Source organism: Siniperca chuatsi, linkage group LG15 (genome assembly GCF_020085105.1).
Source record: "Siniperca chuatsi isolate FFG_IHB_CAS linkage group LG15, ASM2008510v1, whole genome shotgun sequence".
Taxonomy (NCBI): domain Eukaryota; kingdom Metazoa; phylum Chordata; class Actinopteri; order Centrarchiformes; family Sinipercidae; genus Siniperca; species Siniperca chuatsi.
Genome location: NC_058056.1, coordinates 12,147,962 through 12,170,501, shown reverse-complemented (window position 1 = coordinate 12,170,501; position 22,540 = coordinate 12,147,962). Strand labels below are relative to the sequence as shown.

Below are 22,540 nucleotides of genomic sequence, written 5' to 3'. Positions count from 1 at the left end.
TTAATCAACCCATTCACACAGATGGCGGTAATGAGGCGAACAAAATCAATTAGAAAAGCCCTGTTATGCAGGCTCCATCCAATAAATGTTATAATAGGCTTTTAATGGGTGAATCTACATTCATACATCCCTGTGACTCTTTTTCGCGTTGCTTTAACAGCCTTGGAGACAAGTTGCCTGAGACCAGCTACGCACTTCTGCGCGTCTGGCTCTGACATCATCGGCTATGAAGTTACAGATATGGCAATGTCACTCTTGCAGACAGTTTAGTCTTCTTGAGACGGACAGACTAAAACCACCACCATCATGTCGCTCACCTGGTCGACGAAAGACCACAAAAACATGAATCAGCCCGCCGCGACCGGACAGAAGCGATCGCGCAACGACGCGGGGAACAAAGCGACGGTGGTGCTCGGTGCGCAGTGGGGAGATGAGGGCAAAGGAAAAGTCGTCGATTTACTGGCGACTGAAGCTGACGTCGTCTGCAGATGTCAGGTAAATGTTTGGATTCGTGATTTCAGCCAAGGATTCATAGGGGCGTGTATTATTGCTGAATGCCATTTTTTCCCCTCTGAATTCAAAGCTTCACAATGAAATCTGTCAGTTACTGGCGGCCTGGTAGAGCGCAACAGGTGCTCAGGGTGAAAACACTTGTACCCCTGTGATTTGGGGAATACTTAACAGAATATCGTATTTATTAGTTGGGAAACCTTTTTGACTATTACAATAAACCATAATGAGTATGTACTGTAGTCCACGGTGCATTTTTACAGATACAGAATGCCAAATGTCCTTATTTATCATTTTAGCATTTGCTGCAAGTACAATTTATAAGCCTGACCTCTCTGTTAATTATTGTACCCAACACTCAACCTGATGTAAAGTTGCTGTGACTGACTCATTCAGCTGAAGGAAAGGTTGGATTTTGAGATGCATTAAATTCATAATAAAAAACAACTCCAGACAGGCCTCAGTTTCTGTCAGCTTACATAAGACACGCAACCCTCTGGTCAGAAATCAGAGGTCACTCCAGCCCGGGGACACACAGTGAAACCTGCCAGCAGTTGCTGTGTTGTACTTGTACCACTGACAGGACTAGCACCCAGTGTTCTGGAGGCTTGAGAGCCCCACCCACCGGGCTTGAGCTAGGTCACATTCTCAGGGTGGCTTGATATGTGAGAAGGCCAGGTCTTAGCCAGGGGCAACAGAGTGGAGGATCCACCAGCACCAGCCAAGTTAAAATAGGTGCTGGAAAAGCTCTGTGAATTGGGAAGAGGGTGGCTTATCGCCGTCTCACGAAAATAAGATGAGACGTGTATGTGGCTGAATCTTCTGTGGTGGCCATAGTTCTTAACATAGTGTATTGGATTATATCGTCATCAAAACATTGACAGTATAAACTATCACATGGTCATAATATGTATCCTGGTTTGATTCCCAGGGGGGCAACAATGCAGGCCACACAGTGGTAGTGGATGGCAAGGAGTATGACTTCCACCTTCTCCCCAGTGGAATCATCAACCCCAAAAGCATATCACTCATTGGTAATGGCTTTCATTTTCAGCTTTATAGAGACGGCATCATTAAGAATATTAGTGCAGTTGAGTCTACATATTCCTCTTCCTCTGCTCTTGTAGGTAACGGAGTGGTCATACATCTACCTGGCTTGTTCGAGGAAGGTGATAAAAATGACAAGAAAGGTATTTTAAGAAAGAATACACATTCCACATAATGCCCCAGTGTAAATTAAGATTAGTGTATACTCACATATACGTGATTTCTGTTCTCTGACCAGGTCTGAAAGGCTGGGAGAAGAGACTTATTGTCTCAGACAGAGCTCACCTTGGTACGTACAGTATATGTCATTGTTTGTAGAGGTTTGCTTTATTCACATAAGTACAGCCTGTATAAATCATATTATTTTAAGTGTGTGAAGGTTGCAGTTTATTGATGTGTTTGCTGTCTCTCCGCAGTGTTTGATTTCCACCAGGTTGTCGATGGCTTACAGGAAACTGAAAGACAAGCACAAGAAGGAAAGAAGTAAGGGTAGGGAAGGCGGTGAGGGCAGGAGAGGGCTGAGAGTGAGCCAGACCTGCCAACAATTAGCCAAAAGATCATACCACACCGTATAATCAGTACAAATCTACATTAATTCCACACCTTATCTTACGTTTCAAAATAACAGTATTGGAACAACCAAGAAGGGCATTGGACCTGCATACTCCAGCAAAGCATCTCGCACTGGCCTACGTGTGTGTGACCTCCTGGGTGACTTTAAGGACTTCTCTACGAGGTAGGGGATCATGGGAATATGGCAAATAAGGTTATTTGCCAAACACCAAGAGCAATACTATAATGTACGGTTGTGACGTGATTTGTGGTTTCCTTTCCTTTCAGATTCAAGAACCTCGTCCACCAGTATCAGTCCATGTATCCGTCCTTGACAGTTGACGTTGAGGACCAACTGAAAAAACTCAAGGTAGACACCGATGACGAGTAAGTGATGAATGATTGTCATTGCTTCCAACAAAGAAACATATTTCTGTCTCCTTGTTTTTCGTGCAGGAATACGCTGAGAGACTGCGGCCGATGGTGAGAGATGGGGTCTATTACATGTATGAAGCTCTTCATGGACCTCCAAAGAAAATTCTGGTGGAAGGAGCCAATGCTGCTCTCCTTGACATTGACTTTGGTAGGGTCAGCAGCAATAAAATGAAATGCATATGTGATTTTTTATTTTATTTTTTTGGACCTGGGAAGGAGTCAGTGCTATAGTAACATATAAGATTATTCCCTTCAGGCACATATCCCTTTGTGACATCATCAAACTGCACTGTGGGCGGGGCATGCACTGGTCTCGGCATCCCTCCGCTGAATATTGGTGATGTGTTTGGTGTGTCAAAGGCCTACACCACCAGAGTGGGAATTGGAGCCTTCCCCACAGAGCAACTCAATGTAAGAGCTTGATATTACTTAAGTAAATTAGTAAGATTACTGGGACATATGCTCTTCTGGCCTTCCTATTGTATAAAGAAGAGACACATGACATGTTATGTAACTCACTGATATTGAGCTTGACATGTGCAGTTTGTTTGCGATCATGGCACACAGGCAGTGGGGCTGGTGGTGGGGAGGGGTGGGGTTGTTCTCTGGCTCTGGGTGCAGCTGTCAAATTTTGTGTGAGACGGGCTCAAACACCCTTTACCTCTTATGCAGATCACATGTTCACAGGGATAAATTTAGGGCCAGAGTACGAGTTCAGGATATATTTACTGTGTGAGCTGGTGTTATGTTACTTGTCACAGGAACTGACTATAGGGATAGGTCAAGATGTTAAAACTTAGTCACCCGGCCCATGTGATGCTTTATTGTACTCAGCTGTGTACATATGGCTGTTTTTTCCCTGTTTACTGCAGGCAGTGGGAGAGCTGCTGCAGACGAGGGGTCATGAGGTTGGTGTAACCACAGGAAGGAAGCGACGTTGCGGCTGGTTGGATCTTGTCATCGTCAGATACGCACATATGATTAATGGCTTCACCGCGTGAGTGTCTAGAGCAGTTTAAGCAAATCATCAGGTGTTTTGTGATCGTTATGTTTGAATAATCAAGCACATTTACCCTACAAGCATACATTTGTTTCTGCACCATCATAAATTACATTATAATAATGATAAACATCACATGTTAGACAGTTTTCCTATGACATGTTACCTGTCCAACAGCATTGCTTTGACAAAACTTGACATTCTGGATGTGCTGGATGAAATTAAAGTTGGAGTCGCCTACAAACTCAATGGAAAAAGAATTCCCCATTTCCCAGGTAGTTTAACAGAAGAAACCATATGTGGGATCTGTTATATTTGATGACAAATAACATTGATTTAAAGACTGGTAATAATTGATTTCTTTCAATCATAGCCAACATGGACGTTTTGCACAAAGTGGAGGTTGAGTATGAGACCTTCCCTGGTTGGAAGACAGACACATCTGCAGCCAGAAAGTGGAACGACCTCCCAGCCAAGGCACAAAACTACATCCGCTTCATTGAGAACCACATTGGAGTTCCAAGTATGTTTGACACAAAATAACAAACTTACATATCTTAATTTTACTTTGCAGAGCACACAAATGAATGTAAAAGAATGCAGAAAACTATTGTCAACACTTTCCTTGAAGGCCTCCAAATCAAAATAAATAGTAAGGTCACGGTCAAACATGCGTGAATGCAGGCGAGTGACCATCGCCTGCCGAGGCGAACGCACATGTCAACCACACACACTTCTTTGCTGCGACTTTGCTGGTCAAAATTTACCAAAGTTGAACTCCACGGGAAGCAAAGATGAGAATTCACATGTGTGACAGTGCCCTAAGGCAGAAACTGCATAATATCCATTAGGTGGCACTGTTTAACTTATCAGAAATATTATATATATATTGGAAAACAATATGGATGGTTATGACTATGAAGTTTCATCAACTTTTCTAATCTTTCTCTCTATTTCTTTCTCTCTCTTTAGTCAAGTGGGTTGGTGTTGGAAAGTCCAGAGAGTGCATGATCCAGATGTTCTAAAGGGAAACCTTTATCTCCCCTTGATGGAAGAACAGACAATGTAGCATGATGTGGTATCATCTTCTTCTCTTTAGTTAATAAACACAACATCTATGTAACCTTTGGGCAGTGTTGGTTATGTTTGTTTGTTGCAGTGAAATGTTCTTGTTCTTTTATTATTACAAGTATTAGATATAATTATAAGATAAGTGTCAATCTATGGCCGTATCCACTAACACAAATATTTTCAAATAAAGGTTAACAGATCCATGGTGGGCGCTCTGTAGATTATTCATCACACTAATTTGATATCTGGAGCCCAGCTTGACTGTCTGCAAAGTAAACACGATCAGTTGATGCAATAGTCCATTAACCATACACTGTTAGAGTCGTATGTATTGGGACTGTGTTGATCATTAATAATTTAATCAAGAGAAAAAAATCTCATCCACTCATTTAAGTCAATATCAATATGATGGAGAGAATTTCACTCCAAGTGTTCCACCAATCTCCAGCTATTCATTTCTGAAATTAACAAACAAAAAATTCGCCACAGCCCGTGAAGGCAGCACACTGTGGACGGCAGTGGGCGAAGTTTATTATAGAGCCAAATTCACGTGACCGCAGAGCAGTTGTTGGATTGGCTTTGAGCTTTCACGTGACAATAAAGGATGTGTGTGATTGGCTCCTTGCTACCTTCCTTACGTTTTTCCCGCAACAAACAAGTGTTTATGTCCGTTGGAGCACGACAGGACTTTTGTTTGCAGTCAAAATGCCGAAACGAGCTTGTCCTTTTCCGGAAACCTTCTCCTCCCAATACAAAATACATATCGGACAACAAGAGCTGAATAATTACGGCGTGTTTGGAAACAAATACAGGCAAGAAATCCACGGTAAGTACATGTTAGCTAATGTTAGCTTCGTCGTTGCGCACATTTGCGAGTTGTCTTTGCTTGCGCAGCAGTCGTTGGATACAAACAAGTCTCCCTTATACGTCCATTAAACAGTCGTATTGGTCACTTTTAGTGCATTTGTTCATGTCCCTAAAATGATTAGTCGTGTACAATTCATGTGATCTCATTAGTTGGGCCTCTTGATATTAAACATTCACTGCCAGCTGGCCTCTGAAATATCACAGTGCAGTCAGAGTGCAATCAGACTGGCTTTAATGTGTCGTTACCGTCAGCTGATTTATTCACATGTAATTGTACTTATGAGTGGGTCTTTTTTTCTCACAGAAAAGACAAAGAACTTGCTCTTCAACGGTGCCAAGGCTGTGATGGGCAAAATATGGACTGGAGAGGAGAGGTGCGCCCACCCGCAGCCCACAGGACAAGCTGAGACACCTGCATGCAGCCAGGCGCTGCTGAGAGGACAGACACTGATTGGACATGATGGGAGACTGACAAGAGCAAACGCTGCACAAGGTGAGCCTGAACTGATAGGCAGTTGAAAAGATGAAAGTCCAGATATATAATTTGAGCAAAATACATTTAAACACCCAGAAATGGCAACACTGAACGACACAGCATGAAAAATCAATTCTGATGTGTCAAACAACAGGAACTTCTCTAACTATCTATCTATATATATATATAACACCAGTTGCTATGCGTGTGACCTCTAAAACATTCGACCAAAGACAGTAGCCAACCATTCATCCATCTATTTCTTATTAACTACTTGTCCTCTACAAGGTATCGCAGTGTAGGAGCTTACCCTAACCCCCAGAACACATTTGGGCGCGGTCCACAGTGATGAGGCAGATAGTCACTAGCCACGTTTACATGGAGCCTTATATTCCGATTCATAAACCGCTTAAAAGCCCAAACAGAATACAAATGCTCCATATAAACACCTCAGTCAGAATAAACAGGCCCAAAACAATTGAAATTTTAATCGTTGCAGAGGGGTAGGTTAAACCTTTTCATGAACCGGTCAAAAGGAAAACCATGTTAACGATTAACCTGATTACTGTCACTTCCCAAAAAATGCTGTTGCTTGATTAAGAGCACCACGTGATAATGGCAAATACTGCGCTGATCAGAGGATAGATATCCATCTTCGGGGAGCTGATCAAACGCATGCCAGGTACCCTTTGAGGAAGACTGATGAGCATTCTTTACTTTTGTGCATGTCACACAGGTGTCCCAATTAAATGTGTCGGCGCATGTAAACACCAGGCCATATTAGATCCCATCTGTGTAAACGGCTGACCTGAAATCTTCAGTCAGAATGATTTAAATCAGAACAACGACAAAGTGTGCATGTAACCGCAGCTACTGAAACAGAAAACCTTGACACTAAAAGAGTAAACAAAGTCCAAATATGTGAGAACAGTGACATCTACTGATGAAAGCAGAATAGTGAATTGGCTTATCTTGGGAGCCAGGTGATATGAGTTTTGTTCCAATGAAGTAGCTGGGTCCTCCAAAACATGCTGACACAACCAATGAAAGTGGATCTTTGTGAGTACCTGAAGCACTCACTGATCCTGCTCCTCCCCAAATAAGCTAAACTAAGGGTGCTTTCAGCAGTCCTCATGAAATTACCTTGTGAAAATGGTCAACCATGTAAAGGTTGTACCTGCCCTGCTGACAAAATGGAAACCCCAGAGTCAAACAAGGACAAATATCATTACACGTGAGTTTAGAGTCCTGTAATACATAATGGAAAACATCACAAAACACGTGATTCTTTGATCTAGTCCATGTGATATATGATATATAGGTTTACAGTTTTTCAAATCTATCTTAGTACAATACTCACATGCCCAGATGTACATTGGAAGAGTTATTGGTTGCTGTAATGACTCGTCCTGTCTGTACCCAGAGGAGATTCCTCCCTAAAGCAAGTGATGGGGGACAAAGTCCACAGTTCTTTTTCTGTGTAAAAACTTCTTTCGGGAGAGGTCTAAATTCCAGGAACATTGTAGTATACAGAACAACTTTATTGTTAGACCAACGTGTTTTGGTTTGTGGCCTTTGCTGGAGTTTTGACCTCTTCAGACTTTTTCCCTTCTCCGTGCACCTTGGAAGTGGGTGAATTTGTGCCAGAAATCCCTACTCTGCTTAAAAAAATCTTTCCGAAGTTCAGCTAATAGCGGAGCTAATATGTTGCTTCAGCAGTCCAAGTTAGAAAAATCAAGTTGGTATCTTACAGTATTTTTAGTAAGAAATTCTAATTTTGTGTTACTGCCCCTCCACCGCAGCTCAGCACGGAAACACCGTCTGAAGAAGCACAGAGTGAATTTCATCCAAAATTTATTGTAATTTTGGAGGAAGCCAACTTGATTTGGATCTCTTTGTGGCCAGTATGAACAGGAGTAAAGTTTACACTAAAAAATGTAGATATGGGCATGTGAGTATTATTTTAAGATAGATTTGAAAAAATGTTAACCTATCCTTCAATGACCACCCAAACACACATGCGTGCTAAATCTTATGTGGTCACATAACATTTCCTGATTTTTACTGTGTAACTAGGATCTGGCACACATTAATTATTGGGTACTGAGGGCTGCAAAATACGCGTTTTTGTTTTTTAATTTCAAAACTGGACAAAAGAGAGCTCACTTCTCAGCTGCAATTAAAGGAGCTTTTTAAAATGGGACAGGGCACAGTACAAGAAGTCATTAGACTCCAAGGCCAAAAGCAGATGGTTAGTTCAGTTCATGCTTTTCACCAGCAGATGTCAGGGTTGTCACAGATTTAGGTGTTCAGTTTGGTTACTTTTAGTGCTTTGCTAAATGCTCATCCAGTGTGCTTTATGGATGTGTGCTTTGTGTCTAGGTGCGGCAGTGGCTCCTACAAGCTGCTGTGTGTGTCAGAAGACCCAGGGGTCCAGGACACCATGCTCCCAATGTGACCGTCTAGCCTGTTCCTCCTGTACACGGCAGTGCTCCTGCTGCTCCAGCCTCTGCTGCTCTGTCTGCACCATCATAGAGTAAGTCACTCCGTTTCCCAAAGGGCTTCAACGGACTAATGCATAGATATATTTACAAGCTATCACTATCGGCCAATGTTGAAGTTCAAAAGCCGTATCTAAATCAGTATTATTTGTACTCCTTATACTGTATATGGCTAATTGTGACTGTGATTTTTCATCACTTTTAAATTGATAAAACTGCCACCTCTTCTGCACTTGCATTTGTGTTATAACTCATTAAAATGCATTATCTATATCAGCTAATGTAGGCTGGAAAATATTGGCATTAAATACATTTCAGTGCATCCCCTGCCATGTTTTTTTCCCTTTTTCTAGTTGTCCCAGCTATAAAGTATTATTAGATCCCTTTAAACTGAGAGACCGTGCATGCTAAGGTTAATTAGGTGTCACTTGGAAAATCACTTGCTTTGGCATTGAAGACATGTTTATATGAGATGTGGGGGTCAAGCAGTTTCTCATCTGTTCTGTGAAAGGCATTCATCTTGTGCTTGTACTATGGGTGCTCGATGAACTATCATATTTTACGTTAAAAAAATTAGATACTTAACCCACTCAACCCTGAACCAACATTAAGTTTTGGCTGCAGTGCCAGTAAGTTGCAAACAGAGCTCTAAAAGTGAATTTGCTGGATTTTAAGACCTCAAAAAGCAATGGAACAGTTACTCATATCAGCCTTGTTCAATAAAGGGGCTGAGAAGTTGACCATTCATTCATAGGGTTGGTGGTTCAATGTCCATAAGTTCCTTGTCATACCTTTTTAAACAAGACTCTGAAACCCAAACTGCTCACAGCGAGTGTGTAGTATGGGGAGAAAAATGTTGCTTTTGACCAAAGTGTTTGCTAAATAATTGTAATGTAACATTTTCTCTTGGCTTCACAGTTACAGCGGGCGATATGATGAAGTACTTTGCTGCAATTGCTCGACGTAAAGGAGGGATCAGGAGTTTGTTTGAACACACATGAGATATTATTAAGACTGAATTTTATGCCTGTGATTTTTTTTTTTTTTTTTTTTTTTTTAATGTGATCTAAATGTTTTCTTGTATATATGTACTGCATTCCAAAAGTAACTGAAATAAACTTGAACACTTTTGTATACAGTTACATGTTGTCAGTTATGTCTTTAGTGCAGCTGTCATTAATACAGTTACACTATGTGTTTTGATTAATTAAAGGGGTACAGTGAGGTAATTGTTGAATAACACAGGAATCAAAACTGGACGTCTGAACAAAAATCTACCAGTTAGTTAAAAGGTTAAACAACTACCGTACTGTGTTGTAGATGCATCAGCAGATGGCAGCACACTTCAAGAACTCAGTTGAGGGGTGAGTTCCTTTCAGACAGGGTCATATTCAGAGTAATACACAAACCCTTCTTCCTCACTGGATGAACACATTTATCTCACTATGCTAAAGAAGCACTTTTTCAACCTTTTAGTTGAATATGAAAGTTTTGTCTTGGCAATGAAATTCTAATCCAGTCTGTCCTGACTGACCTTGAGAATCTGCTATCAAGTGTATTTATTAAAACAAGAAGACCCAGAGGTTGAACAGAACCAGCAGACAATTTGGCTGCAATTATCCCTGCTGTACATGACCTTGAGATGTAGTCATCACTTTCTCTTGGTTGCTGCGACTCGTCACTGATGATGACTGCTTTCAGGGTCAGGTATTGTACACTGGGAGTAATTGTTCTTGGTGGCAGAAGTCCTCAGCACTGCTTTATAGAAATCTATCACATGACATGGTCTTATAGATATTAGCTTGGATGAGTGCACTTCCTGGAGCTTATTGCAAATGCGCCTATGAGCTGTTGAGTCACATCCCCTGCTCAGCGGGCCAGTTGTGGCTCCAGTCTTTGGGGAGCTCTGCAGTTGGTGACTTAGGGCACTGCTTGATTTCTGGCTGAGTGAACAGACAGCTGCTGGCAAGCAAGGCGTCAAGTTGTCTACACATTGCTTGATAAGGCTTTAAGGAACTCAGAGGTGGACATTAAACACTTGACAAGAAGTTTTGGAATTGCATACCTTTTTTTTTTTGCCTTTTTGTTGAAGACAAACAACCATTGGCTCATGAAGTTCAACAGAGATGTCCATAATTCTAAAGTTGGCAGATGTGTTTTGAGCCAAATGATAGCTATACTTTTATGCATTAATTAATATTGAATTATTAGTCGGTCAACAGAAAATTAATTGGCAACTATTTTGATTATAAATTTATTGGTTAAAGTCATTTATCAAGAAAAAATGCAAAATATTTGCTATTTTCTGCTTCTCAAATGTAAGAATTTACTAATGAATATAAAGTGAATATCTTTGGAGTTTGGACTGTTGGTCGAACAGAATGCATATGAAGACGTCACCTTGGGCTCTTTGAACTGGGCATTTTTCATTATTTTGTGTCATTTTTTAGACTAATCGATTAATCAATAATGAAAATAATTGTTAGTTGCAGCCCTAGAGAGTTATTAGAACAAGAGCTCCCTAAAATAAAAAAAGTTCTCTAAAGTTAAATAACATGATTCAAATAATAATTACATTTTCAAAGTTGTCTTTATTTCCTCTGCCCTTATTTTTTAATTTTCCTCTTAAAAATATTTATAACAACATTTATAACAAAGTGTATTATACTTATTGTCATAAATTGAAATTACTAATGATCCATCTTGTCTCTGTTTCATTTAATCCATGATACCAGAATTCTGAGCTGTGCAGATTAATAATAACTTTTTTAAGCCATATATTATTTTGCTGAATGAACCTCATAAGTGTGTCAAACATTTTGTGCAGGGGCACATGTATGGTTATGGGTGCAAAAGAGGAAGAAGCTTGATCCTAGTCACCTCTATTCTCTCCACTAATGTCAGAGGGAGCATCCCTCAAGTCCTTTTTGTCCTGGGAGGTGAGTTTGTCTTAACCCTCATCCTACCAACTGGGGTACCTGCAGACCCCAGAGGTATACTTTTTGTCATATCTCACAGGTGCTTTATTCTATCATTCCAATGTTTCATGACTTTGGCAATCAATTTGTTGCTAATGACTTTATATCATTCTTTTCAGTTTTTAGTTTTAATTGCAGCTATGCAGCTTTAATAGATGGAACTATTTACTGACTTCATGTTTGCCATGGGTCCTAATTTATGATATCAGACACTAGGGGAGGGGGACAGACACAGATGCAGCAGACAGATTTCATCATGTGCCCTGTCAACGACCCTAAATACTGCTCTTCCTAAGGTAAGATGATGTTCAAAGTCAGAAATCCAATACATCATTTCATCATAAAATGTTTTATGACTCAAATGAAATGTTTATGTTCTATTAAGACTGTAAAATAGTGTGTCATGCATGATCGACATGCCGTAAGAGCATGATCAGGACATAGTGTGAGTGTGGGAAAAAGCACAAATGTAACAATTTTTGAGGCTGGACAGGGCGAGGAGGGGTATGCAAGCAGGTTTGCTCTGTTTCTCAAAGCTCCAAGATGTGTTGTTTTTTTTCAGATGACATTAATAACTAATAATATTTTGAGAAGAAATAAGTTCACATTTTGCTATGATTGTTGTTTCTTACAGTAGTTTATTCTTGGGGACCCCAGTCGGTAGTCCTCGTATGTTAAATATGTTAGTAGGATGAGGGTTAATCAGCTGAGTCACACTGATAGGTATTATGAGTCAAAGTGACCCACAAATATCTGAAGCCCTGTGATCCATTATTGCATCAGTACCCTTTGTATCTAGAAGAAAGGGAGTAATATAATGCATGACAATGCAAACAGTATAGTTCGCAAAGAACACAATCTCATGAATCATCCACTATTGCTTCAGTTTAATCTCAGCTATTCCCTCAATACATAAAGCAAATAGTATTGTCGATATAGGTCTCCGCTGTCTTGTCCCTTTCCCAAATCTGAACAATTATGAGTAGTAAAACCCATTCCCTTGGACTCCAGATACAGAACATTACAGAAGTGGTTTAGGCATAACTTGCTTGTCTGTCATCCAAAACGTTTACCATATTCATTGTTTCATTGTTTGCTCTCTGTTAACTCCACAATGATGTGATGGGTTTATCTTCAAAACAGGAGAGTGCAGCTGTCAAGGTTTTCAGCACATCCCCATCCGTGACACCCAAAGGGGAAAAAAGGAAGGTCAGAGTGCCCCCCCCAAAATGGTCCCCATCTTCCCCCTGGTACATGTATGGCTGGGTGTCTGCGAGGAGAAGGGGGCCACATAATCACCCACAGCGCTCCAGACAGGACCAACTGCAGTCGGCCAGCGGGAGCACGTGGCTTTGTCTTTCACCCATTCTTTTGGGGACCAGCTGTGGTCTGAGTGTGGCGAACGTCAAGCCCAATGATGCTGCTGCTATAAATATGCGTCAACGAGTGTGAGTAAAGTGACAGCTGTACAGTGGACCAAGGACACACTGTCTTGGCACTGTCAGAGCGAGCCACTCCAAAAAAGGCAAAGCCAGTGTGAGAGCATGAGTTGATATGTATTTATGCACTTGTAACAATTGCTATGTGGTATATAGAGTTCAGATTGTAGCTATAGACTGTAGACTGTGATTAAGAATTTAAATGCTGCTTCAAATGTGGATGTAGACTTACACGTTGGCAATAATGCTTTTTTTTTTTTTTACACCAGACTATTATATTATTAATTGGGAATTCAATGTGATGTGATTTGGATTTTCTGAAAGTCAAAAGAATGGCTCCTCCAAAATTAAGTGGATGATAACCATATGCATGTGTGTTAACATGGAGAGAGAGAAAGAAATCTACCCATGCGTGTGTGTGTGCATTGTCTGTACACAAGCGCATGTGTGTGACTGTGTTTGTGTGCCCTTTTCAAGTGTGACCACCTGTCTTTTGTTAAGAAATAAATAAATAAACACAGGCCACACCAGCTGTCCCTGGCAGTCCGTCCCTTCAGAGGTCAAGGGCTCCCACCGCTGGCCTTGTTGAGGTGGTGGACACTTACAACTTTCCTCTCAACTTCTCTCAAGTACCTCTAAACACACACACACACAAAACCACTCACAGCCAAATGAGCCAGGCTTTGAGCCTCGGAGAGGAATGTTTTATTACACCATCGAGTTACACTGCACATATCCCAGCTCGTCACCCTGCAGCTAAGCCCTATCACATGGCCCTTACTTTCCATGTGAAGGTTTTGGTCCATAAGAATCACACACACACCAGGCAGTCTAAACCCTGGATCCCGTTAGGCAGATGTGAGATGTTGGTGCCAGCGAGCGCTCTGAGGCCTGCTGCTGTGGATGTTTACAGTGCGAGGAGGCCGCAGCATTGCAGAGGGCCCTTATTTACTGTGAGCTGGCTGGGGCTGTTCAGGGTGTTTATGAATGATCTTGGGAGGACATTGTTTTCTTTATGTTGGAGCTGCCTGGCTAGCGCCGCGGTGTCGTCTGTTTGTGCATAAAGTACGTGCTGGGGAGCTGGGCCAGACAATAGCCTGGCTGAGCTACTACCCACGCACACAATAGAGTGGTGGGGATGAGGCCGAGGTTTGGGGCCGTGGTTTGGGGGCTGTGGGGGTTGAGGTAGGATAGATGGGGGCAGGGTCAGTTGGATGCGGCCCTTGTCTATATGGCGTTCCCAGAATGGGTGAGCTGGGATTGGGGGAGGGTGGTGGGAACCCGAGCACATCCCCATTGAGATCACGTAGCAGAGCAGCTGGATTTCTTTCATGGTGCAGCAGGGAAATAATTAAAAGTTCTCGCCAATGAAATTGTCCAGTGAAGTGGCATGAAGTTCCTCAAGTAGACACATATTTGGTATGTTTACTTACAAATAGATGTGTGTGTATGAGTGTGTGTGTGTGTGTGTGTGTGTGTGTGTGTGTGTGTGTATGTGTAGTTTGCTGTGGCAGATATAATCAAGTTGAGTTTTAGTAATAATTACATAACAAAGTCAACAGGCTTTGTTATCCCAGGTTTATTTATCTCCTTTGGAAAGTATTGGCAACAGGTCAGGAACAATGGGAGCCCATCTTGAAACGGCTACGTCCTTGAGCTCAGTTTATGGTTTCAGAGGGATAGACCAGTAAGACCAGCAGTATTATCACATTCTGTTGTCTCTGTACACATTGCAACGCTTCCCACACACACAATGTCTGGCTGATTGTTGCTGCTGTGTGTCAGACAAAGGCTCTTCTATAATGTTCTTTTGTTGTCAGTGTATCAGAGTCCACTTTTACTTTTCTTATTAAATTCAAAGCTCATCTTATGCTGCTAAGGATATCTGAAGTTGATATATTGACTGGTGTGAAAACTAGTGTGACAGTGCAAAAAATAAAAGTAATAAAATAAAAGTAATAAATAAATAAAATTAGTAAATGAATAAAATCCACACACAGAAAGAAAGTTGTTCCATTTAATTCTATGCATAATCTTAAGAAAGACCTAAATCAAGATTGTCACATTTCCACAGCACACACACAAGCACACTCCAAAAGCGCAAACAAAGAAAATGCACATACAGTTATAGATCAAAGTAAATTGCCTCAATATCTAAGCAATGTCAATTCTGCATAAAGATTGTCATCTAATCTCTACACCACTAACACTGAAGCAATTGATTACTATAAAATATACCTTTCTTATTAAAAAATTATATTAAATTCTAATGGCACTTCTACAAATTTCTATTAAAAAGATTTTCGTTTGACATTTAGAAGCTTTTTTTTTTTACCAAATTAAAACAGAGTCAAATGTTGCACAAGAAGCAAATGCAATAATAAATATTTCTCATGATTATACACAATTTCACAGTTGTAACCTGCAGAGGACAAAATTCCAGTATCAGTAAAGTCATTTTTCAGACTTAAAGATCATACAGCATGAGTTAGGCAAACATAGCCCTCGATCAAGAGTAGCGCAGTTTCCATAGAAGTCGACAATCAACATCTCAGTGTTTCACATTCAACAGTGACATTAACTAAAGGACTGGACTGTTAGTTCCCAGTAGTATTGGCTAAAAGCCAAATCACAAAAATGCTTGTCTTCAGTTGAACACGTCCAAAACAGATTTATTCACATAAACAGAAATGGTCAAATAAATCTCAAAACATCAACGTAATCTCTCGCAAAGCAGCAAAAATAAGTGGACTCAAAACTTTTGTTTGTATGATTTAACCTTTTGATATGATAGAAAAACAGGAACAACACTTGTGAATCACTTCAGTGGGACCACTGTTGCTGTGATGTGAACTCTGCCACCGCAGTCAAGGGCAAAATGTACAATATAGAAAAAGGGCTTCTCCAGATGCAACACCTATCCGTGTGTCTACAAGGCACATTTGGTGATCATTCTGGAGGTATAAATAAAGACTGCAAACAATAAAAAGAAAAGATTCTTCACATATTGTTAGTTTTTCTACCTCTGTACACACGTACATTGGAGAATCAAGCAATTTAATTTGCACCACATAAGTTTAAAAAACTGAAACTGTGACCAAATCAACATTCCTGTGTGTTCTGTTTGAGATACACATTATTAACACTCCGTAACAGCTATCTGAAATATATCTATTGTTCTAACGACTAACTGAAGTGATTAAACTCTCGGGGCATGCGAACAACAGGAGTGGTTGTGCAAGTAAACAGGGAGCCAAATCACATTTCTTGTAAAACTACACACGAGCCTCGTTCATTCAAGCCCTGTCGCTGACTGCAGGTCAGGCAGCAGAATGACAACAGACTGCAGTAATTCTGAGAGAAATGGTTCGATTCCTTCTTGACTTGGACTCCTCCATTTAAAAAAAAAATGCTGACAAGCCATCGCAAATGCTGAGAAAATCACATGTGAATTCATTTCTGTGTCCTGAAAGAAGTCTTGGTGATTAACATAAAAGACCAAAAAACAAAACACCTTAGGGTGTCTATGCTGAAATGGGCAGGTAGTCAGCACCTACATCTGACCTCTATTGTCACAGTTGCCAGACATATTATTGACAATCTCTACAGTTATTTTTCTAAATCTAGCACTTGGAAAACAATATTCTGATAATTCTGATATTCTCTTGATAGATGTGCAATCAAATCACCGTGGTACCTCCTCCATGGAGAGGAACAATGAAGCATTAATCTACTGCATGCTGGGATTTGGGGGGTTGTTCTTTGATGCCTCCAAACAATACACCTGTTTACAGTGTCCTTGGTCTCCCTTTGCTAAATACATTTCTCACACTCCAATAGCTCCATTCAATACAGAAAAGTGCAAAGAAAGAGAGACTTGCGTTGCCTTTTCTCCCCACAGCTAGGAGGGAGATACACAATGATCCCTTGAGAACTACCTGGGACTCGGTGGGGGGAACAGTGCCTGTATTGTCTCATTTCTATAGGTAGCCAATGCCGTATCAGTGTGGCTGTGCTTGTGAACAACTGTTTCCTGTGGCAGAACAGCACTCAGAGCAGTATTAACTGCTCTGATTTGTAGTGAGTCCAATCAAGTCTTGAATATGGAAAAAGAACCAAACTCCCTGGGGAAGACGTGACGCTTTAAGAGACTGCAGCCTTAATAAGACACCTGACTCTCTCCACCTTACATGTGTTGCAACACGGAAAAACAAACAGTTTGATAAATAGAATATATATTTACATTAAATATACATATAGTAAGAAATAGCAGCCTAGACAATAGTGTTGAAACTATATGCATGCTAAAAACAAGTGCTTCTCTACGTTCCATGTGACAAATCTTGAATACTCTGTAGAGATTTCTACACGGTGTATTAAAATACAATTACAGTAACTCGATTTGCACAGAGAAAATGAACAGACAGCCCCAAATACCAGTTAATGAGTACCAAGATCACTAGGCAAGACGCGATGTCTTTCAAACTTATAGAAATAAGAACTACACCTACAGTAAACCCTGAACCAAGTCAAACTAATAAATAAATTCTGATCAAGTCTTCTCAGGACAGATTAGACAAATATCATGAACTGTTAGTGCTCTGCCCCTGTTAAGAATCCATATAGCATCTATGTGGCTAGACAGAAGAAATCCATTTCCTGCCCACAGATTCTCTCAAGGACAGCATCACTAAAGGCTCCAACTTCATCAGTAGTAACTTACACACATTCAGTAAGAAGATATGATAACGTGAAAAGGTTAATTCAAAGAAAGAAAAGTCAGTAGGTTCAGCTGAATGGCACATGGAGCAGATCTTTGAAGAACAAACAGCGCTAACAACAGACACCGTACTGAATATCCACCTGTTTCCCTCTGTCCCCTTCCTGCCTGCTGAGGGTTTGCCCTAAACACTGTGTCAGTGTATCCTTTACGCCATACCAGGAAATAACAAGGTAATTTACTGGCAAATATTTGCTTTTAACCCAAACGAGTCAAAACATTTAAATTGACAAGAGCTTGGTTTACATACTTTTATTACATTCTTGTAAATGATTTAATTAAGGGCACTCATGAATCAACTGGCATTCCAGAGTAGACAATTACCTTTGTTATCACCTGGTATGTGGAGTGGAATCCATTTTTTTTTAAAGGCCTGAAAACTCACTGAATTTGACGAGAAGGCATGGCAATATATCTCATTCTTGTTTAAGTAAGTACACTAGGTGAAGTGTCAAGAATTTCAGTAGGCACCGGTGTTACAGGCATTAGCTTTTAACTACTCTCCACCCCTCCTCTGACTATACAACTTCTTTTTATAGTAGCAATTAGAAGGCCATTCCATCGATATGTGCTCAGTCATATTAGCAACTAAAGAGCTGGTAACTCTACCCAAGGCAAAAAAGAAATATGGTGATATGATGGTCTGCTTGCCGCTTGTTATAAACAACATAAAACTGTAACCAACTTCATTTCAACCAAACAAACATTCTACTTCCATGAAAAAGATAATGTTACTTCCAGTAGTCAAACGTCATTAGTTTTGCTGCCTTATGATAGTTTACTTGTTAAGGACTAAACAAATCCCCAAAAATAAATAATAATAATAATAATAATAATAATAATAATAGGAGTTAAAAAAAAAAAACATCATATATTGCTACTCACGGACGGTTCTGATCTCCCATGTGCACAAATAAAGTCTCACTCACTCTGACGATTGTATTAACATATGTTAGCATTAGCCATCACTCATTTGCCCATAGGGTATGAACATAAGATGCTTTTTCTTTCAGCAAATATACTCCTCAAATAAACTCAACCAACTGACACAAACAAGACAGAAAACAAACAAGTGCATCATCTGATTTGTTCACCTTCGTCGACACAGATCCAGCTTGAGTTTCACAGCACCCATGTTCATCCTAACAGCCTGTGCACCTTCAACTGTCTGTCTCTGACCGTGATGTATGCCTATGACACAGTCCTGCACAGAAAACAGCTCCAGTTTTAAAGTTGCTACATCTTTAACTTGAGAAATGCCGAATGGGGTAAAATCCAAAAGATGTCTCCAACAAACTGCCAACATATGTATACTAATGGGAAAATTGTTCAGTAGTAGTAGTCAGTATATGAAAAGACATTCTGTCTTATGTCATGGCACTGCTGAGAGGGGTTTTATCCAATGGCGAGAGTCTTGACAAGGCCACAGTGAAACTTCCTGATGTGGCGGTAGAGGTCCCCAGACTGGGTGAAGCGCCGTTCGCACCACTTACAAGCGTGAGGCTTCTCACGTGTGTGAACTACAGCGTGCCGACTCAAGTTATGAGAGTACTGGAAACTCTTGCCACACTGGCCACATGTGTATGGCTTCTCGCCAGAGTGCGTGCGCTCGTGGCGCTTAAGGGTATACATGCAAGAGAAGGTCTTGTTGCACTGCATGCAAGTGGGGACCGAGCCATCGGGGGACAGCTTGGAGCGAGCGCCGTCCTTCTCGCGGAAGTGTGAGCTGAGGTGCAGTTGCAGCACATGGGGGCTGGGGAAGACTTTACTGCAGAGGGGGCACACACACACCTGTTGCCCCGGGGGCAGGAGCACCCCGCTGGAGGTGGAGATGTCTGAAGAGGCCAAGTCGTCCTCCTCCTCCTCCTCGCTGTCCCCCAGCAGCCTACCCCTCCTCTCCTCTACCTCCCTGCCCGGGGCGCCCTCCCTCCCTCTGCAGGCCTCCCCCTCCTCATCCATCAGGTCCTCCTCCTGGGAGAGCAGGGCGGCTGTGGAGCCGTTGTTGCCTGGGAAGAGGGCAGCGAACCCTGTCACCACTGAGCTCCTGGCACTATTCCCAAAGCGCTGGCTCTCAGGGCTCATCGGCTCACTGTCCTCCTGCTCTGACAGCAAGTCGTGTTCGTCTTTAACAAGTGGCTCAGTGCCCTGCTGCTGGCTGTCGAGGGCCAGCTGTCCCGAGACATAGGAGGGGTGTAAGGGATCTCTGCTAGACAGAGGCTTGAAAGACAAATCCAGTGCACAGTCCATGTCATCTGAAGCCCGGGACCTCTGGGACAGCGATACGGTGGAACTACTGACATCAGCTTTTGTTTTTCCAGCTGTTTGGACGCAGGGCTCGGCCTCTGCTGACACATAATTGACACCTACAAGGTCCGGGGACCTGCCAGAGTGACCGTTTGCCTTCTGCCTGCTCTGTGTAGACCTATCACAATCTGTGACAGCCAGCCTGACTTCGCTGTTCATGTCAAACTCTTCTGCTGGGGGGGCCCTGTGAAGCCCCTGAGACTTTGTCTGGGGCTGTCGCCGGATGAGCTGCTTACTGTGCAGCTCGCTGTCTGAGGAATTTTCCCTCTCCAGACAGCTGAGTCCCAAACCCTCACTCATCTTTTCATCCAGAGAGGAGAGTTCCTTATCTTTAAGTTTGCCTTTACACACTTTCACTATATCATACATGTGGAGGTAACTGGCTGCTGCCAAGACATCCTCCACCGGGAGAGTGCTGAATTCCAACTTCCCCTCATACATAAATTCAAGGAGCAGACTGAAAGCCGGGGCTGTCACAATGTCACTGTTGAGATGCACAACGTCCCTTTTGTCCAGCTGGTCCCTGTAGAAGAGATGGAAGTACATGCTGCAGGAGGCCAGCACGGCTCTGTGCGCTTTGAATCGAGCCTCCCCGACAAGAACAGTGCAGTCACAGAGGAAACCTTGGTGACGCTGCTGACTCAGACACTGCAGCAACTGGCGGCTATGGTCTGGGAACTCCATTCTTCCTTCATAACCTGATGAAAAACAGGAAAAACAGGATACTGGATAAATGAAATGAATCCATTTAGAGGGCACAGCGGAGCTGCCGTCGCATATCAGAGACAAACACCAAGTAACCAAAAACAGAGAGAATGTGAAGAATAACGCAAGACAAATAACGCAAATGATTTCAAAGTATGAGCAAACATACAAGACCTTAAACCTGTCGTGTTTTAAAATACAACTTCGTGAAATCATTCCAAATTTCCAAACTTTATTCAGAAAGATTTTAAAATGTACCTAAAAAGGTGTACATCAATAACTTTGCCCAACTTGAGAACATAAATCCTACATTCTTTCCAGTGGTGCAGGATACGCTACGCTGCGCTCACCCACCCATGTTTAAGGTGTAAACGGATCCACTATCCAAAGTATCCGAAGTATTCCGGTTTATAGTAGTCAGCCTACTTCTTGAGCTTCCAAAAAAATTCCGTAAAGTGACGCAACGGCCCGTTTCCAAGCGCACAACAGAAACAGTGGTGTTTACAGAACAATCAAATGGGACTGATACCACTCGTCCATCGGGGAAGGAGGCTAACGCGAAAAAATAAAACAGTGCAGAGTGAGTAAACTGGTGCTCTGTTTGCTAATTACACTGCAAGCTGTGGAGTCAGCTGCTCTGACATCACCGCAATGGAAACGCTACCTCCAGCTGTGCTCCCCTTTATGCCATATGTTAACTCTGGGCTACGCAGTCCAAACAAGACACACAACTTATCAAAAAAAAAAAAAGACAAGAGTAGATTTGGTGTGAGTGCCACAAGATCACACGGCATTTCTAACTCTTTTAATCGGGTAATTTATCACCAAAGAAAACTGCAGCCGACAACCAAAGATGAGAATAAATCGCGTCGTGGCTCTTTTACGCACTCATCGGACACGCGCACAACTGTGAAATATTTGTTTAAAAGGAGTTAATTCGAAATAGAAAAGGTAGATAGTAAGAAAAAAAACCTCAAGTGAATTAGTTATTAAAGTTGGATGCTGCCGAGAACAACGTGCATATGTAGAATTTAGCGCGCATTAGTAATATTCTCTAAAAGAAAAGTGTAAGCAGAAGACAGGGGAACCAAGGGCGCAGTAAACCGAGCTCCATGTCCGTGTTGGGAAACGCATTGCTGGGAGCCTTTTAAACAGCAGAGGAACTCGCAGCAAAGCCAACTGCGCTGAACGAAGCGGCGAGGGGACACTCTTTAACTTTCGCTTTCCGGGTCTCAAAGCACAAAAACACTATACTCACATTTATTTCCGCCCAGTTCGTGTGTTCTTTCCTATAAGCAGCGATGTCCTTTCATGATGTGCGGCCAGATGTTCGCTTCTCCTTGTCGTTTCTTGAGCTTCAGTCCGACCCTGGCAAGGCAGGCTGCACTCAGCGCTGCTGTGTGTCAAGCAGGTTGATAATGGCACAGGTCTCGCGATATCGCGCGGCCACAATAAGTTCTGTACTACTCCGTGAATTCACACAGCGGCAGCAAGTAGCAGAGTACACTGGGAACATCAATTGGCTGTCTTGTTAAAACACCTGTCCCATGAACGGGGGGTGGGGGTGGGGCTTTCAGTGTGATAAATCCTGAAGTGTGGCAAAGTAAAGTAATGGACAAAAAGGGGCAATCGTTGCTGACTGGCAACACATAGAGTTTTAGACAAACAAAATCTAATTTTTGTAAGATATGGCTTCAAGTAGACAGTCTAATCATTAAAGTTAAGTTTAAATGTGTTATTTGGTTGAAGAAACGCACCCTGTTTGCCCTTTCCTTTTCTATCCAGACCTGTTTAAAGATAATGGGATTTTAAAAGTTCAAATCCAGAATGTAAATTTGATTTGCAAGCTTCCCAAAATGTTGCCTGTGGTTTTACA

General features: G+C 41.8%; 3 protein-coding genes across 4 annotated transcripts; 2 read left to right on the top strand and 1 right to left on the bottom strand.

Annotated features, from left to right (window-relative positions):
* Positions 1-194: 194 nt before the first annotated feature.
* Positions 195-4,671, top strand: adss1 (adenylosuccinate synthase 1). Its single transcript, XM_044165551.1, has 13 exons — positions 195-495; positions 1,442-1,544; positions 1,638-1,700; positions 1,796-1,846; positions 1,974-2,040; positions 2,186-2,293; positions 2,398-2,479; positions 2,566-2,692; positions 2,801-2,955; positions 3,417-3,541; positions 3,722-3,819; positions 3,918-4,067; positions 4,517-4,671. The coding sequence occupies exons 1-13, from the start codon at positions 307-309 to the stop codon at positions 4,567-4,569; spliced, it is 1,371 nt and encodes a 456-aa protein (XP_044021486.1). The 5' UTR covers positions 195-306; the 3' UTR covers positions 4,570-4,671.
* A 562-nt stretch (positions 4,672-5,233) lies between these two features.
* siva1 (SIVA1, apoptosis-inducing factor) lies at positions 5,234-9,600 on the top strand. The gene is made up of 4 exons (XM_044165552.1): positions 5,234-5,441; positions 5,787-5,975; positions 8,340-8,493; positions 9,377-9,600. The coding sequence occupies exons 1-4, from the start codon at positions 5,321-5,323 to the stop codon at positions 9,423-9,425; spliced, it is 513 nt and encodes a 170-aa protein (XP_044021487.1). The 5' UTR covers positions 5,234-5,320; the 3' UTR covers positions 9,426-9,600.
* A 5,278-nt stretch (positions 9,601-14,878) lies between these two features.
* On the bottom strand, positions 14,879-22,177 carry zbtb42 (zinc finger and BTB domain containing 42). Of its 2 annotated transcripts, none has more exons than XM_044165545.1 (2): positions 21,923-22,177; positions 14,879-20,657 (listed from the first exon to the last, which is right to left on the bottom strand). In XM_044165545.1, the coding sequence occupies exon 2, from the start codon at positions 20,641-20,643 to the stop codon at positions 19,051-19,053; it is 1,593 nt and encodes a 530-aa protein (XP_044021480.1). In that variant the 5' UTR covers positions 20,644-20,657; positions 21,923-22,177; the 3' UTR covers positions 14,879-19,050. The 2 variants fall into 2 exon arrangements, with proteins under 2 accessions (XP_044021480.1, XP_044021479.1); XM_044165544.1 differs by lacking the exon at positions 21,923-22,177 and adding an exon at positions 21,019-21,865.
* Positions 22,178-22,540: the final 363 nt, after the last annotated feature.